This window comes from Paracoccidioides brasiliensis (assembly GCF_000150735.1).
Source record: "Paracoccidioides brasiliensis Pb18 unplaced genomic scaffold supercont2.3, whole genome shotgun sequence".
NCBI lineage: Eukaryota > Fungi > Ascomycota > Eurotiomycetes > Onygenales > Ajellomycetaceae > Paracoccidioides > Paracoccidioides brasiliensis.
In genome coordinates, this window is record NW_011371360.1 from 3,560,044 (window position 1) to 3,577,631 (window position 17,588).

At 48.1% G+C, this 17,588-nt stretch overlaps 7 protein-coding genes and 1 non-coding gene across 8 annotated transcripts; 5 read left to right on the forward strand and 3 right to left on the reverse strand.

The window, feature by feature from the left end:
* Positions 1 to 106: 106 nt before the first annotated feature.
* Positions 107 to 2,188, reverse strand: PADG_03465 (uncharacterized protein; the record flags this gene model as incomplete). Its single annotated transcript, XM_010760112.1, has 1 exon — positions 107 to 2,188. The coding sequence occupies one exon, from the start codon at positions 2,186 to 2,188 to the stop codon at positions 107 to 109; it is 2,082 nt and encodes a 693-aa protein (XP_010758414.1).
* A 991-nt stretch (positions 2,189 to 3,179) lies between these two features.
* On the forward strand, positions 3,180 to 4,667 carry PADG_03466 (3-hydroxyisobutyrate dehydrogenase; the record flags this gene model as incomplete). Its single annotated transcript, XM_010760575.1, has 3 exons — positions 3,180 to 3,315; positions 3,539 to 3,699; positions 3,930 to 4,667. 3 exons carry the CDS (start codon positions 3,180 to 3,182, stop codon positions 4,665 to 4,667), a joined length of 1,035 nt encoding a protein of 344 aa, XP_010758877.1.
* Positions 4,668 to 5,249: 582 nt separating this feature from the next.
* PADG_03467 (uncharacterized protein) lies at positions 5,250 to 9,251 on the forward strand (the record flags this gene model as incomplete). Its single annotated transcript, XM_010760576.1, has 5 exons — positions 5,250 to 5,344; positions 5,445 to 6,289; positions 6,391 to 8,297; positions 8,373 to 8,837; positions 8,934 to 9,251. The coding sequence occupies 5 exons, from the start codon at positions 5,250 to 5,252 to the stop codon at positions 9,249 to 9,251; spliced, it is 3,630 nt and encodes a 1,209-aa protein (XP_010758878.1).
* Positions 9,252 to 9,723: 472 nt separating this feature from the next.
* On the reverse strand, positions 9,724 to 10,206 carry PADG_03468 (uncharacterized protein; the record flags this gene model as incomplete). The annotated part of the gene is made up of 1 exon (XM_010760577.1): positions 9,724 to 10,206. One exon carries the CDS (start codon positions 10,204 to 10,206, stop codon positions 9,724 to 9,726), a length of 483 nt encoding a protein of 160 aa, XP_010758879.1.
* A 526-nt stretch (positions 10,207 to 10,732) lies between these two features.
* PADG_03469 (uncharacterized protein) lies at positions 10,733 to 11,384 on the forward strand (the record flags this gene model as incomplete). The annotated part of the gene is made up of 4 exons (XM_010760578.1): positions 10,733 to 10,771; positions 10,857 to 10,980; positions 11,094 to 11,127; positions 11,249 to 11,384. The coding sequence occupies 4 exons, from the start codon at positions 10,733 to 10,735 to the stop codon at positions 11,382 to 11,384; spliced, it is 333 nt and encodes a 110-aa protein (XP_010758880.1).
* Positions 11,385 to 12,204: 820 nt separating this feature from the next.
* PADG_03470 (uncharacterized protein) lies at positions 12,205 to 13,304 on the forward strand (the record flags this gene model as incomplete). The annotated part of the gene is made up of 3 exons (XM_010760579.1): positions 12,205 to 12,677; positions 12,752 to 12,994; positions 13,094 to 13,304. 3 exons carry the CDS (start codon positions 12,205 to 12,207, stop codon positions 13,302 to 13,304), a joined length of 927 nt encoding a protein of 308 aa, XP_010758881.1.
* Positions 13,305 to 13,970: 666 nt separating this feature from the next.
* PADG_11606 lies at positions 13,971 to 14,057 on the forward strand. The gene has a single exon. It is a non-coding gene; the product is annotated as a tRNA-Cys (tRNA).
* Positions 14,058 to 15,456: 1,399 nt separating this feature from the next.
* PADG_03471 (uncharacterized protein) lies at positions 15,457 to 17,508 on the reverse strand (the record flags this gene model as incomplete). Its single annotated transcript, XM_010760113.1, has 2 exons — positions 15,457 to 17,340; positions 17,398 to 17,508. The coding sequence occupies 2 exons, from the start codon at positions 17,506 to 17,508 to the stop codon at positions 15,457 to 15,459; spliced, it is 1,995 nt and encodes a 664-aa protein (XP_010758415.1).
* Positions 17,509 to 17,588: the final 80 nt, after the last annotated feature.

Below are 17,588 nucleotides of genomic sequence, written 5' to 3' on the forward strand. Positions count from 1 at the left end.
ATCATTGTGATAAAACTACATATTTAATTAAGTCTAATATATGATGATACCTCTATTAGCTATTCAGGATGCCATTGGCCGGTGTACTAAAATACTAATAACCTTTTTAGACAATGGTTACAGTCTGTTCTCCAGCTTTCTGGAATATTTCTCCAACGGGATCTATTGGAGATGGCTTTTTTGCGAGAACTACAGTTCCAATCCGTTCAAAACAACCGCGAGTCTCTGACGACTCCTTTAAGACGAGCGATATCAAATGATCTGTCGATCCCTCCTGCAAAACACTCATGCGCATACACAACACCTTGGCCCCAGGTCGTGTCTGACCCGGCCCATCATGATCAAGTAGATAATCCGCTTTCATCTCTAACCGCAAGTGGCGACTTGGAAGAGATACATAGTGCACAATACTCTCCCCTTCTCCCTGCAACAATTCGACCTCCCGTTCAAGCACGCCCTCCACCACAAGTCCTGAAATCGTCAAAAACCCACCAGAAATAGACCCAAACTCATCTACAGCCGACCAGGTTATCTCGCACTTCTTTATCTTACTGAAATGCGTATACGGCAACCGTTCCCTCAGCTCCCCCTTCTCCTCTTCAAGACTGGTAAACAACACCCCATCCCAATAATGAATGTAGGTCTCGACGCTGGCCCATGACCAAGTCGGTGCGTTGCGCGGATAGGGTCTGGCCTTTTTATACCGCGATCGCGACGGCACAATCCAAAGCAGGTCGTCATTCAGCGTCTCCTCCCACAAGCCCGCCAGGTACCTTGACTTACGCCGTGCCGCGAGATCCTTAGCAATACCACTGATGGCCGGCAGGCGATCTTTCGATTTGGTCAGGAGCAGCGCCGTATAGCAGCTTACCATGGTACGCCACAGGCTAGCGCCCTGATAAACGACCTGGTCACGGAACTGCTCCGCCCAGTCACTCACATAATCCTGTAGTGCCTCCGCGTGCTCGATTTTAAACAGAGGGATGGGCGTTTCAGGAGAAGATCCGTTGAATTCGATCCCGTCACACTCGCAGTGGACACAGGAGCGGCACTCGAAGAAGAGCTCGTATCTGCCGAAGTGGAGAATGCGTGTGGAGAGCATTCGTTCTTGGTAGACCCATGCGCGTGTCAGGAGGGGGTAGTGGATTGCTGTTGGGTTTCCCGTGGCGGCGTCATCGGCGTCCGGGATGACGACGTCCATGTCAATGTGATGGTCGATGCGTTCACGGAAGAAGAGACGGTAAGGCTCTGCTTTTCCGTCTGGTGTGGTGCCGGCGACTTCAAAATCGGGTGTTTGGCTGTAGAGACCGCCAGCACCATTGGGAGATCTGGTGGCAGCAATGGTTAGGTGGCCGTTTGTGTAGATGGAGGCCATCTGGGCGGACTCCACGTCCCAATCTCGTGCGTCATCTTGGATGATGCAGAGGGAGTCTATCCAAATATACCTGAAACCGAGACTTCTTGTGAGGGAGATAGCGTCGCGGAATGTTTTGGAGAGCAGGTTCCAGGGTATGGACTTTTTGTGTTGGACGAGATTTGATTTAGTGGTGGTGATAATTTGGGCAAGCCCCCAGCAATGGCTGAGGCAGATGTACTTGGACCTTGCGCCCTTTGATTCAAGGAGCTTCACAACCCCGTCGTCAAGGCCGACGTCAACTACCCTTGTGGGCAATTGCGGGTTATCTGGTGTGTCGCAGAAGCTTTCAGGCGTGAAGTGGGTGACGATACATGCAGAGATCCAGCTCTTGATGGCAACCATCGCTTGATCAGAATCTGTCCTCGGGGAAGTTCGTTTCGAGACAGGGATGTAATCCCAAGAATCTGGGATGGGGCAATCATCGTCATCTGTGCAAAAGAATTGGATTTCAAAACGGCGACCGTTGTTCAGGAGAAATATCAAATTCTTGCTCGCGTCCTGTTTCTCTGTATCGTAATTGGTGCTCGGATAGTGGAAACTTAAGGTGCCCCGGAGGATATCTGAGACTTGGATGCTGTGCTGCTGGAAACACCCGAGACATCCAGACACAAGAACTTGGCAGCAGTAGCACGAGCTGGCGGACACTTTCAATTCGTTCCAGGTGAACCTGGGGACGATATGGTGTCTGTTCATATGCCGCGGGCTGGGGTCTGCCAACATGCTCGCAATGCTCCATCTCCCCTGGAACCCGTTGCAGAGGGCACATGTCATCTTTGCGGGGCGCTCTTTTGAGTCCAGATGATTGACATGACCACTTCACGGTGATGAAGCACCATGTTGGAAAGCTTCAGTGTTTGTTTTTGCACGTACCTACTCCGGCACTCTGTGGCATATTAAGGCTTCAACTAAGTATTAGTGAGGGGCATAACTAATGGCGATGACCCGTAATAAAGCGGGCCACGGAGATGGTGAGGCTGAAGCGGATGATAACTGGAGAAAATGTAGCCATTTGTTATCGAAGTCCGGTTATCGTCGAACTGATGAAGATACATCATGAATATCCACCTCAGTTTCTCCATCTGGTTTCTGGGTTGAGATAAAGCGCATTTCTGTGGTTGCGAGGAATAACTAACTCTATATATAAATAAACTGCATCGGCACCTCTCCGCACTCCAGAAAACAGCATCCAATCATTGGTTTTGGCGGAGTCGAATTAAGTTATTGGAGATGTTCATTGGGGGAAAAAGTTGAGCTGCAAGATCGACTTCTCGATAATTAAATCACCAACTTTGTATATCTATCTCATCTGTGACCATCGTTTTGATCTCCCGTCGCTGGTTATTGCGCCTTCATGCTCTCCCGCCACAAATGCAACTATCCAATCACCAAGCCCCACTTTGCGGTTTAAGCCGGGGATTGAATATTATTTGTAGTTGGCGTTGGTTAAATCATAAGCAGTGGATCAGTGGTGCGGGGTGCTGAAGGGCCCAGCCACATCTTGATAACTACGGATAATGTGGAAAGCCAACTATTTATTGTAGGCGCAGTCATTGTTTAATTTTACAACTGTTGAGTTGGTTTAAATAATTGATCTGTTCTTGGTTTAACTAACGAGCTCGGAGTTAATAGCTAAGTTATCTTTGACGGTTAACTTATCCTCTCCCGTTCCTCCGCGGCCCTTCATTTCTTCTCTCTTCTGCTCCCCCTCTTGCATTTCCACTCGTTGCTCTGACCCGCTCCATCAGCTATCACAATTCTCAGTATGAGCGCATCCGTGTTGAAGACCCCTCTGAGAAGGGTGCTTGCATCTGCTTGTACTCTTCACGCCGCACAGCGAGCTTTCTCCACAAGTCGACCCACAAATGCGACTTGGGGTTTTATCGGGCTGGGACAGATGGGTAAGCTTGGATCCCTTTTCAATTATTCCTATTCCTCCACGAGACATAATTGTACATGTCTCTACAGTCTCATTTAGAAAATGCCGTTGCTGTTTTACTTTCTGGCGCTTTTTGTCGTTCCCCAGCAACTTCTGCCAACTCTGCATTCCCGCGATTCCAGATGCCTCAAAATTTACCAGCGAACTAACAAACTTCTGTGCTATTATTATTATCTTCCCTCTAGGATTCCCAATGGCTAGGAATCTGCGCTCTAAAATTCCCGAGTCCGACACTCTCATCATATGCGACTCCAATCCCAAAGTCACCCAGCAATTCGTCCAAGAAGCAGCCCGTGGTCTGAAGGTCGAGGTTGCGGCTAGCCCTCAACAGCTGGCAAGGGAATCGGTAAGGAATGATGTGCATATATGACATGATGATATATATGTTCATGTATCATTTCAACATTTGCATTCATATTCATCCACTGAGCATTGTTGATTCAAACACATTGATACATTCTGCTCTCCTGGACCATCCTCCCTTAATTAAATGCCACGCATCGAGAGTCACTTCTCTATTGCTCTCATTTAGACCTCCACACATCATTTTTAGAAAAAGTCTAACATACACCCCAGGAAACAATCATAACCAGCCTCCCCGAACCCCGCCACGTCAAAGACGTCTTCCACCACATCCTAAAAGACGGCCTACCCAAACTTCCCCAGGGCAAAGAACGCCTTTTCATCGACTGCTCAACCATCGACCCAGCCTCATCCCGCGAAGTCGCAAATGCAGTCCACAGCACGGGCGCCGGCAAGTTCGTCGACGCGCCCATGTCCGGAGGCGTCGTCGGTGCTTCTGCCGGCACCCTCACCTTCATGCTAGGAGCCTCCTCTAAGGTTCCCGGCCTCGCCCAGCGCGCCGAAAACACCTTACTCTTTATGGGCAAGAAGGTGTGGCACCTGGGCGAACAGGGCGCGGGCCTCTCGGGGAAACTAGCCAACAATTACCTGCTAGCCATTCAAAACATTGCGACGGCTGAGGCGATGAATTTGGGAATCCGCTGGGGACTAGATGCGAAGACGCTGGGACAGATGATTAATTCCTCGACTGGTCGATCGTGGTCGAGTGAGGTGAACAATCCTGTACCGGGGGTTGTGGAGACGGCTCCAGCGTCAAGGGAATACAAGGGTGGCTTTGGGATTGGGTTGATGAAGAAGGATTTACGGTTGGCTGTTGAGGCGGCGCGGGAGGCCGGGACGCCGTTGATGCTTGCTGAGAAGGCACAGGAGGTTTATGAGGAGACGGATGGGGCGCATGCGGGGAAGGACTTCTCAGTTGTGTATCAGTATCTTCAGGAGAAATCTAGATAAGTTGGGGGGGAGGGGTTGGTTTACTTTGTATTTCTTGTTGATATGTTCGCTTGCTGTTCATTGGGATATCTTCTTTGCTGGAATAAGATACCAAATAAGATGATCCAATTGCACATGGAATATGTAAAATAGATGTATGATATTTCTGATATTGATATTAAGTTGCCCGATTATCTCTCATGTTTATCGTATCCATTGTATTTTACATAGGATGGTTAACTCCGCGGATATTTTGTCTCCAATCGGTCCAAGTTGGGATGAGCCAAGCCAGTTCTCCGCAGTTTGCATCATGACATAACTAACAACATCAAACTGCCCCTGCTTCACTTCAAACCATCTTCAACTCACCACCCCCCGAAACACCCAGCGGTCTGTTGGTGCTGCTCGAACACTTTCCGGGTCTTTAGGATATTGAATGCATGGAGCAATTTGTGACTGGGGTGGCTGCGAAGGTATAATCACTCGTTTACTATTTTTGTTTCTAACACTACAGGCTACAGCCACTGCCGTGGACCCTGAATCACTACCTTCCCCACAGACACGTCTCATTGACTGCGCAATCGTAGAGTTCAGGTCCTCAAGATGGCATATGTGGTTCCCATCCACCACGCCAGCAGCATCCGTCATGCCCTGAAGCTCCAGTTCTTGAACCCAGGGGAGGACTGCCTGGTTGTTGCGTGAGTCCCACGCCATTCCTCCCCCCCGACCCTGCGTAAAATACTCCATATACAGTTTCACGTAACTAAGCATTACATACACTATCCACTTGCCCCCCAGCAAATCCAATCGCCTCGAATTCTACTCCCAAACCCCTGAAGGCCTCTCCCTCCAATATTCAAAAGCTATCTATGGAAAAGTTACCACGCTAGCAAAGCTCTCCAGACCCCCAATACAACAACAACAACAGCAACAGCAACAGCAACAGCAGCAGCAGCAGCAACCACAAACACAAACACAATCACCTCCACAAATCCAACAACCCCTCTTCCTCCCCCAAACAGACGTCCTCTTCATCGGCACAGACCGTGCCACCTATTTCACCGTCTCCTGGAACCCGGTCACCTCCCAGCTCCGCACCGAGCGCAAATATGTCGACCTTGCCGACCCTTCTTCCCGGGAGTCCCAGCTCGGGGACCGCTGCCTCATCGACCCTTCAGGCAAATTTATCACCCTCGAGCTATATGAAGGAATCATTACAGTTATCCCCATTGGCCAGCCGCAACGGACGGCGAGGCAGAGCGGGCGGAAGTATGGCAAGAGAGCTGTGACAGCACAGAATCAACATGATAGTAGTCATATCGGTAATACTAATGCTGCTGGTGAGGTGGAGCTGGGGGAACCCTGCCAGGCACGTGTGGATGAGTTGTTGGTGCGGTCTTCTGCGTTTTTGCATACTCAGGCAGATATGTTACCAAGGATGGCGTTTTTGTACGAGGATACGATGGGGCAGGTCAGATTGAAGGTGAGAGAGTTGGAGTTTACATATGGTGGGATGGGGATTGGGACTGGCGGCGGGGCTTGGCAAGATACTGGATGTATTGCAGTATTCAAAGCGCTGGATTTGCTGAAGGAGGAGTTGGAGATGGGAGCGAGCTTTTTGATACCCGTGCCGGCTCCGTTGGGTAAGGTTTTTTTTTTTTTTTTTTTTTTTTTTTTTTGCTGCTCCTTTGATAGCATTGTTGGCGCTAGGTGCATCCTACGTTGACTGATGATTTATATACAGGCGGTCTCCTAGTCCTGGGCGAAACCTCGATCCGGTACCTCGACGATGCAACAAATGAATGCATCTCCTTACCCCTCGATGAAGCCACCATTTTCGTCGCTTGGGAACAGGTCGATGGCCAGCGATGGCTGTTGGCGGATGACTACGGCCGGCTGTTCTTTCTTATGCTCATCCTTGACGAGGACAATGCTGTGCAGAGCTGGAAACTCGACCTGCTAGGCAACATACCCAGGGCCTCCGTCCTTGTATATCTTGGCGGCGGAGTGACATTTATCGGTTCTCATCAAGGCGACTCGCAGCTCATCCGCATCACTGAGGGTTCATTTGAAATCATACAGACATTTTCGAATATTGCGCCAATTCTGGATTTTACAATTATGGATCTAGGTGGGCGGGCTGGGGAGAATCAGACGCATGATTTTTCATCCGGCCAGGCGCGGATTGTTACGGGTTCAGGAGCGTTTGATGATGGTAGTTTGCGAAGTGTTAGGAGTGGAGTTGGTATGGAGGAGGTGGGTGTATTGGGGGCTATGGAGCACATTACGGACCTCTGGGCACTGCGGGTGGCGTGTCAGGAGGGATTTTCAGATACCTTGTTGGTTTCATTTGTGGATGAGACTAGGGTCTTTCATTTCACGCAGGATGGAGAGGTGGAGGAAAAAGACGAATTTATGGGCCTGGGACTTGCCGAGAGTACGTTACTTGCAGCGAATTTGCCCAATGGTCGTATTTTGCAAGTTACGGAACGCAATGTTCGCGTGGCGGATCTGGATGACGGGATGCTGCTGTGGAACTGGTCTCCTCCCTCTCAGAAGGCAATCACGGCGGCTTCGTCAAATGATGATCACCTTGTTTTAGTGGTTGGGGGTCAGGTGCTCATGTGTTTCGATATTCAAGGGGAAGTTAAGCTTGCTGGGAAGAAGGATTTCGGTGACGATACACAGGTATCTGGTGTCACAGTCACCTCCTCCCCGGCCACCTACTGTATTCTCTGCCTGCCACAAACGGCTGAAGTTGTTGTAATGAACCTGGAAGACATGACCATCCGCCACAGCACGTCGGTGGGCGAGCCGGGTGAAGCTTTTCCACGCTCAGTGCTTGTCGCAGAAGTCCTCCCTAATCAACCCGCAACCCTTTTTGTCTCTATGGCCGACGGAAGAGTATTCTCCTTCTCATTCAATGCGGACGAATTCACGTTAAAAAAAATGAGCAAACTGGTTCTGGGCTCCGAGCAACCGTCGTTCAAGAAGCTTCCACGGGGGGATGGTTTGTATAATATCTTTGCAACCTGTGAACAGCCTAGCTTGATCTACGCGACAGAGGGCCGCATCATATACTCCGCAGTCCACTCTGATCAGGCCTCGCGCATCTGCCACTTTAACTCCGAAGCGTACCCGGGCTCCATCGCTTTGGCCACCCCAACAGAATTGAAAATAGCCCATGTGGATTCGGAGCGGACGACGCAGATCCACACGCTCGAGATCGACGAAACGGTCCGGCGGGTTGCGTATTCTGCGGCTGAGAAGGCATTTGGGATTGGTACTATTAAGCGCACGCTGGAGAACGGGGCCGAGGTTATTACGAGTCGCTTCATGTTAGCTGATGAGATTATGTTTAGGGAGTTGGATGATTATAGTCTGCGTCCGGATGAACTTGTGGAGAGTGTCATTCAGGCGCAGTTCCCGGAAGGAAAAGACAGTGATGGGAATGAGTCCTTCAAAGATATATTTGTTGTTGGCACGTCGTATCTGGATGACGTCGGTGAGGGGTCCATACGGGGACGGATATTGGCGTTTGAAGTGACGGGATCTAGGCAGTTGGCAAAGGTGGCGGAACTGCCTGTTAAAGGGGCATGTAGGGCCCTGGCTGTGGTGCAGGATAAGATTGTTGCTGCCCTTATGAAGACAGTTCGTCGAACCCTTCTACCAAACGATGATCAAGAAAGGAAACAGGAAATATATGACTAACAGATACTCCCTCAGGTCGTAATCTACTCAATCGCCAAAGGAGAGCTCTCCGACTATACCCTTAATAAAACCGCCAGCTACCGCACTTCTACCGCCCCCATTGACATTGCAGTAACAGGAAACCTCATCGCGGTAGCAGATCTCATGAAAAGCGTCTCCATCATCGAATTCAAACAAGGAGAGAACGACCAGCCAGACAGTCTTACTGAGGTAGCTCGCCATTTCCAGACTCTTTGGAGCACTGCTGTGGCACCTATTGCGGAAAATATGTTCCTAGAGAGCGATGCGGAGGGGAACCTTGTAGTTCTCAATCGAAATGTCAATGGCGTGACGGATGATGATAAGAGGCGGTTGGAAGTTACGAGTGAGATTTTGCTTGGGGAGATGGTCAATCGGATCAGGCCTGTTAGCATCCAAGGGTCGTTGCCTGCGACGGGACCTAGAGAGGCAGTTATTTCGCCAAAGGCTTTTTTGGGAACAGTGTGTTTTGTCCTTTTTTTTTAAACTTTCTCTTTTCTCTAATCTCCCCCCACTTTATAGCTTTTCTTATTTTTAATCTTTTAACAAAAATCATAGGTCGAAGGTTCCATCTACCTCTTTGGTCTCATTAACCCTGCATACCAAGACCTTCTCATGCGCCTGCAATCTGCTATGGCTGGACTGGTGGTGACCCCTGGTGCCATGCCATTTAACAAGTTCCGTGCGTTCAAGAACGCAGTGCGTCAAGCTGAGGAGCCATATCGTTTTGTCGATGGGGAACTTATTGAGCGGTTTTGGGCCTGTGAGACGGCATTGCAAGAGGAGATTGTGGGGTTGGTTGTGGCAGGTGGGGTTGCGGATGTTACGGTTGAGAAAGTTAAGCGGATTGTGGAGGAGTTAAGGAGAATGCATTAGATGTGATTTTGATTTGAGGGTCTTTCATGATTGATATATTTTCTCAGGATTAAAGACAAAAACAATTACTGAGTGGGATGCAATGCATATTTAACCTCGTCTTATGTCAGGGAACATTTGGCGAGGCTTCTAACTTTTCTTGTAGACTTTCTATTATGTAGGGAATGAGGGAAGTTTATCTGAATGGTTTGGAAAATGAAAAGAGCAAGTTAACAAATAATATAGGGGTTTGATTTCTTAGCAGCTGTCGGGTCATATAAACAAATGCAAGACGTTACCTAGGTAGATTCCATGACAAAATGGCACTATATCGACACCGATTACAGATCCATCCCCGCCTCAAAATATTTAAGCCAAAGGTAGTATATACATACACAGACAGTATATCCAACAAACTCAAGCGAATATATACCTGTTCCAAACGATTACCCCATCCCAAAGCAAGAGAGGTCCTATATTCCAAAGCAACCACTCAATCCTCGAGTAAATCCGCAATATCCTTGTCATCTTCCTCCTCCTTATGCCTCAATGCCGCCTCCTCAAGTTGTCTCAACACCCTCCTTTGCCTTCTCCGCGCACTCTTTCCCCACTGCGGCACACCCGTCGTTTCACCCTTCCCATCCTCCTCGTCATTGCTCTCACTATTGTCACCCAGCGCTCCCCTCAACGCATTTGCAGACAGCTTTGCTCGGGCTCCAACACTTCCGACAGCAGCGGCCTCTGCCTGCTCTTGCGCCTTTTCCTCTGCGTCGGATTTATCCATGTTTGATGTGAAGAGTTTGCGGAAGCCAGAATCTAGATACGGACGTAGAAACAGATAGCCACCTATTATCCAGATTAGGCGGATATAGTCGCGGAGTGTCAGGGAGGTGACGGAGTTAGAGAGGTTGGATTTTAGGTTTGTGGACCAAGTTTGGAGGGTGGAGAGGATGGACGTTGGGTCGAGAGACGTCATGTTGATACGTTTTTTGCGTTGAACAACAAAAGAAATTTCATTTAGTCTGTAAATGGTTTGACATTGAATTTTTGGAGAGGAGCAATTGGCTCTATCGTTTTTGGTGGATTACGGAGCCGCCCGCTCGGAGGAGAGATTTTCCAAATTGGAATAGACCGGGTGAAAGGGGAGAGAAATTGTTTGAGTTCATATAACGGATAGTTCAAGGACCAATTGTTCAGTCTTCTATATCCTCCCAAAAAAGAGCTATCTGTACGCTGGATGGAGCTTTGCGACGTCTGCGAATTCTCCGCAAAAGAGAAAATTCATTGAAGCATCGGATTGAATGTTTGCATTACGTCATCTTATAGACTTTGCTTAGTCAGATATTTGTTTCGGGATATTGTTCTTCCGTCACGTTGGGATTTCGAATCCGACGCGTGTGGGACCAATCAGAGGCCGATCCTCAACATCGTCTTCAGCCGTATGCTCATGCGCCTAACGTCAGCAACAACAGCACTTTTGCTCATCTCTGTACATCATCGCGATGCCTGAGCAAGATTCTAATGCCGCAGCTCTAGAAGAGGTTTGTCACGCTCGTGTGCCCTTGCTGTTTGTTTGTACCTCATTATTCAACATTAAGGGAGTGCTAATTGTGATTCTCTCAACAGCGCCTGAAGTCTGCTCTTTGGCTTGCAATTGGTAGAATTGTCGATGATGAAACTATCAAGCTTGGTGTTGATGCTACTCCGCAGTTTATAGGAGCTCTCACAGAGATGGTTTGGGTGCAAATAGGTATATAAATCGCGCACTGGGCTTGGTTCTTTTAGCTGGAATTTTCCCTGCTCGTCATTTCTCCTTATGGGCATTCCAGTCAACGTTTGAATCAATGCTGATATTATCTCCAGAGACCGTGGGACAAGACCTAGAAGCGTTCGCCAAGTAAGAGATAATTTGCTGCCAATTTTTCTCTTGCACTCTTTCTCCTTGCGTTGTTTTACGAGCAACAATATGGCTCGACTTGACCTAACTTTTTACTTTCATCTCATTCTACTTGCAATAGACATGCGGGACGGTCGACCATTAATATATCCGACGCGATGCTTCTGGCAAGGCGAAATGAGGGCTTGGAATCCATACTCCGGGCATACGTGGATCAAGAACAAGCCAAGGAACAACAAAAAAACCGCGAGAGATGACAATGACACCCGCCGTGGCTTAAGTTATTTCAGTCTCTCCCATGACATTCAGTATCAATGCTATGTCCATCGCTTTTATATGCAACCGAGGTTGCTGCCCTTTCAATGTCATCCGTGCTCTCGATGATATTAAGGGAAAGTTGCCCTGAGGGTGCGGACCTTGAAGGAGGAGAAGGATCTTCCGGTCTGCCATTAAAATGCACGGCAAACTGGGTAATTACTGGTGATGAGATGGGGTATCATACGAACATGGAACGGTGACAGTTATATTGTGATGTCGCGATGCTCCATGCACTTGGATGCAGCCTTCTGCAGGGTGCTAAGGGAACATGTGGGAACGATGATATGTAGATCAAAGAACTATCAACAGCAGCTTTCCAAGGAATTTTGTACCATGAACACTTTGGATATCAACACAGTCAATTGGCTGGATTGCTCCCCAGGCCTGAACTTAGAGTTTCCTCATGCTGCGCTTAGTCATCCAGTCGCCGAATTGCTCCTGACGTCATTGAAATTTACCTGTCGGCGCTTTCTTTTGGGTGTGAAACTGGGGGAATGCGACAATCCAACACCCTCAAATTGCTGGATATATCTTCCTTTTTATTCTTTCCCCCCCCCTTAACTATTGTTTGGACTGGTGTGTCTGAAATAACTGCTGCATCATCTCTCTGTATCTTATCTACCACCCCTTTGGTTTTTATTCTACGTTATAACTACTCGGCCCGGCCGCGCAATTCGCTCGGGCGATCCATCATAAGCTTGCCTTTTGCGCTCGGGTAGCTGAAATTATAACCTTGGATCAGTCACCTAGCTCCCCGCAATGAGTGCCGCGGGTGTATTTATCCGTATTACCAACTTCATTCTCCGTCTCATTCAGTTCTGCGCCGCAGCCCTCATCCTAGGAATATATTCCTATTTTCTCGCCGTCCTCGTCGACCATGGCATGGTCATTCCACAATGGGCCAAAGCTGTCGAGGGCCTTTCCGGGGCTGCAGCCTTGTACACGTTGCTAGCGTCATTATTTACCCTTTGCATTGGCGGGATAGCGTTTTTCGCCGCGTTGATGCTCTTCCTTGATGTCTGTTTCATAGCTTCTTTCACTGCCATCGCAATCATGACGCGAGATGGCGTGGATTCCTGTACCGGCATTGTCCATACTCTGCTTGGTAGCGGAGACTCAAAGAGCCTCGCAGGGCCCGGGACTGGTAATAATGACAAACTGACGCACTTTCCAGACTTGGGGTTTGCCTGCAGGTTACAGAAGGGAGCTTTTTCTGTGGCAATCATTGGATGGTGAGTTCCTGTTTCACTTGTTTTCTTGTCTGTCTCAGCGCATCCGGTTGCTAATTCATTTGCGACCCCGACAGCCTCCTTTTCGCGCTAGGCTTATACCCCCAAATCCTCTACGCCCGCCACCACAAACTTGGCAAGTGGTTTGGCCCTTCACCCGGAAACAACTACACAGAGGGTCTTAGTCGCAATAGTAAGCGATCCTTCTGGCGTTCCCGTCGACGCAGTTCAGCACCACATTCAGCCGACCCCGTTACAGTTCCTGCAGCAGATGCTGCAGCCGAAGCTGGGGACGATAAATACGAGAAACCACCCTCACGGTATGCGATATTTTTGTAGAGGATGAAACCAAGAAGTGTAGCGGGACCGGATGGTTCAAATATGGATGGTCAAGCTAATTCAGGTGTCTACGCCTCTAGCGGTCCGCCTGCTAGTGGTGTTACTAGGGCTATCGGTAGTAATACCGGCGGGGTAGGAACGGTTGGTGGCGGTGGGGTGAGCGCAGGGTTCACAAAATATAGATATGGTCAGAGCGGTGTTGCGGACGGCGGATACTCACATGGTTATGGGGCTCAACCCCAGCAGGGGTATAGGACGGCTCAGTTCCCAGAGTCTCCAAGAAACTTCTAACCCAGCTGCGGATGATTTCCTCACCGTCTGTTCAAATCATGTTACCCATGTGAGTTACTGCTTCTGCGCTCTCTGGTCAATTTCCTTTTTATGAATATCGATTGTTTCCTAGGTGTGTATGTGTATGTATGTATATTAATGGCTGTGGGGGGGGGGGGGTTTGTCAAGGGGTTTGGGTTGGTTGGCCTGTTCAGTCTGTTAGGAAATATACTGAGCTGCAGGTGTTGGTTGGATTCCCATTACAGGGTTTTGTTAATTATTGTTGATGATGATGCCTATAGCTAGCATTGTATTATGTATATCTGGTCTGCTTTCACATGCCAGGGTTTTTACTGGTGTTCTTTTTGGTTTGTGTTTCCCCTATCCCATCGGCGTTGGTGTTGATGATGGATTATGGATTATGGATTCATTTCTGTTCCATTCAGACTAGATGAGCCATAATTGTAAGAGAGTTATTGGACAACTCTTGTATTTAAAACACATGTTTTTGCTAGGAAATACTTGAATATATATATATATATATATAACAAAATCCATAACTTAAATATAAATGTATGATGCCGCCGCAAACCTGAGTGAAGGAATCGATTATGACAAAACAGCGGGTTTCACTTCCCCACATACCCTGTAAATAGCATGAACCCTAAAACAGGAACACCTACACACGCTCCAGTAGCTCAGCGGTTAGAGCGTGCGATTGCAGTGGCCTACACCATTATCGCAATGTCCCTTGTTCGAATCAGGGTTGGAGCTATATATTACCTTTTATTTGCTTTATTTTTTGCGATTACGTTTTACGCCATCGTTGGACATTAACAATTAATTAATTGAAGGTTAGTTAGAAAATCGTCAAATCAATCTGCAAGATTCGCTGGTAATCAGAGAAAAAGACTCTTCACCTGGACGGTTGCCGAGTCCATTGGACCAACACATTTCGGCGTCAATTTAACGTTGTCAGAATCACCCTCTCTCTCTCTCTTCTCATGGCATTGAATTACTCTTCAGAGTCATCGTGGCTTCAAGGTCGCTGAGAGAACAACTTCTCTCCCACTTCACTTCAGCTATCGATGTGGAAGCCGTCTCCAGGGCAGGGTTCGTGTCATTATCACAAAACTAACTATCGGAAGCGAAGTACGGGCATCACAGTTCGTGCAACCCTCCAGTGATATTCTAGTCGCATTTTTGGGCCGCCACAGGGTATTAATTCGCAATTCGGTAGCAATACGGAGTACGGCCCATGTTTATGTTCCGAGGGCTGAGCCATGCGGCTATGGCATTTCTATTATTTGCCCATTCAGGCAAACCAAGCCAGAGCTGAAGACGGTTCCAGCGTTTCGACATGGGCAATCGAAATTCATGAACCACTAGCAAACATCGCATCGTCGACCTGGAGAAGTGGATACTGCAGTAAAAATTCCCTGATCTAACCTGCAAGGAGCTGTTGCTGCACCCAACACTCCAAAAACCCAGACACCGGCAACCGATTAATTTAGGTCATACGACGGTTGTTGCGGCATCGTACTTTTATCTATTAGTTACCGAATGCGCGTGTCGAGAAGAACATTCTGTGGCCATCCAAAGATTGAATCTCCCAGAAAATATGAACCACCGTTTTGGTGCGGTGAAGTTGGATTTGCGCTTCGGAGGTGCCGATGAGGACTCAACCGTAGGGGTGCTAACTTGCCGCACATTTATCATATTGGATTAGCTTTATATCATTTATTTCGCCTAGGAGGGTTCGGGGGTTGTGCTGAGTTTGAGAGATTCAGAAGCGGAAAATCAAGACCCATAACAAATAACCTTGGAAATTAACCCATTGGAGTTGGGATGGAAGTAATACGGAGTAGATTAGATTAAGTTCAAACTGGATGAACCGTAGGTCAACTGTTGGGTATATAGGGAGGAATTAACTAACAATGCCAGACAAGCAGACAAATCATTCCCCCGAGCGTATCCTAAGGCAATTATGTAGGAAGATGCATCAACTATCACCCCTCCATCTCCCAAGAAGCAACCAATGAGTGCTGAGATTGTCAACCCAATATCATCAGGCGGTGATAGCCACTCATACATGCAAAGTAGAGCCAAAACACAGGACAAGGCAAAAAAAGATGTAAACTCCACACATAAAGGATAATTAAGGAAATTCAAACTAATTTCCGTCCTGTCGGGTCCCATTTCCATCTTTCTGTATTCCATTTTTCTGCGTCCCATTTTTTTGAGTTCCATCTTCCTGTATTCCATTTTTCTGCGTCCCTTTCATATGCGTCCCGTTCCTTTGGCATTCGTTTTTTGATATATTCACCCTCACAAAAGTTTCCCTCACTGGGTCACCTTCGTAGCTAGAAACAACCCAGTCCCCTATGCCCAAGAACTCTGGAGCTTTTTTAACTCCACGACCGCCACCACCAATGATCAAATTACCGGGACGGTAGGTTTTATTTGCTCTTAACCGCTGTATGGCGCTGGTATGGATTTTGGCATTCAAAGGAATGTCGCGGACTTCACCACGCGGAAGAGGCCAGCGGATGGGTGCCCATGAGCCGTCCTCCTGCAGATCCATCCTCTTAAAGGGGAGGTACTCCATTATTCTCCACGCGATGACTGATGTGGCTGGCAGGCCAGAGTTAAATGCCAAACTGTCATGAATGCGGCCCTGGGTCCCGGAGTATTGGAGCGCCTCAAAGAAACTTTTCGATGATGCAGATTTTACAGGGCTATCTTTGGGTGTCTCTTGGAATCCCTCACTATCTACTCTGTCGATTACAATCTCTGGCTGATCTGGCCATTGTCCCTGATCCAAATTCCACGATTTGTCAATTGGTGAATAATCGCCTTCATATTCTACGGCGCATTCGAATTTTTTGAGTTTGCGCTCGTCGAATTGTAGCCCAGCGCGTTGCGCTTCATGGATCATCCATACAAGCGGCGCATGGCTAAGTGGCCACTTCTCCCCGGGAAGAAGTGCCCAGCCTCCACCGATGTCGGCATGGCAGCCAGGAAACCAGACCTCCTGGATATCCTGAACAGACAGATCTGATTCAACAGACCTGTTATCGGTTGCCTGCGGAACTTGTATTGGAATATGAGAGATGCTGTCCAGGGAGCTGCCTTCGACCGAAACATTACGGTTGTCCGGGACCAACAGTCTAAGATTCAGGGGTGAGCGGCGAGGCTGGCATGGACGGTAACGGTTTTCTTCAAGAGGTTGGGTCCAGCCTCTGGCTAGAGAACGACTTGGCGATACACCATTGATCTCGTCCGAAATTTTGGTGCCATTTTTTCCTTCTTGTGATTTAGTTTCTTCAGCAATCGTTTCTGCAGCCGCAGCCGGTGCTCTGTTATCGTGTACCCTGCCATGTGGAATAAAGGAGAATCGACGACGTATAGCCTTTGCCCTCCTGAACGGGCGATCTTGAGAGATTAAATCTTGGCGGAATTTGGCACGCCTTTCATCAATACCCACCGCATGCCTGATAACCTTGGCTGAACTCCTAGCAGTATAGGGAAATCTATTTCGAGACATCCACGGAGACTCGAACTTCGGAACACTATTCACGGTATCAAATAGCCCTAAAAAACGTATTCGCTGGATAGGACGGCTAAATGTCTCTCTGAAGGCTTTCATGAATTTGAAAAGATCTCTTCTTTTCTGTATGTCCTCGGGGCTATTCCCAGTCCGTCGTTGCCATTCTGAAAAGGTCTTCCAGGCAAATTGGACAAGCTCTTCATTTCCAATAGTTAGGAGGCCAATGTAGTCGAGCATCTCGGCAAGAAAGCGAGCAATATACGCCCCACGGCTAAATCCGAAAAAGTAAATTTCATCGCCGGGGGAGTAATATCGCATGAGAAACTGGTATCCAGCCAGTACATGGTGATCGAAGGAGAAGCCGATGGCTACGTCTTTTGCTTTTATCCAGCTCCGCTTAATGCGCGAAAATGCACCCGTATGATTTGGCACCTTTGTTGATGTTATGTAAGTACCAATCCCAGGCTGATAATAGTGGAATTGTTGTCCTTGGTTTCTATCCAGTGTCTGTGGTTTGGTCAGCGCAAGAGTATGTTTATCTTGAGGGTCTGAGAATGCACTCACACGAAAAATTTTGAGAACATTGCTGTCAGATTCATCACCAGAAAATTTGTTTCCAGTGCCATCAAAGCAAAGGACAAAAGCTTTCGGAAGATCTGTCACGTATTGTGACATGGCGACAATTTCACATGAACAATGAATCTTGAAGAAAACTATAAATGTGTAGAAAGACCAGAGAAAAGCGAGCCCTGAGA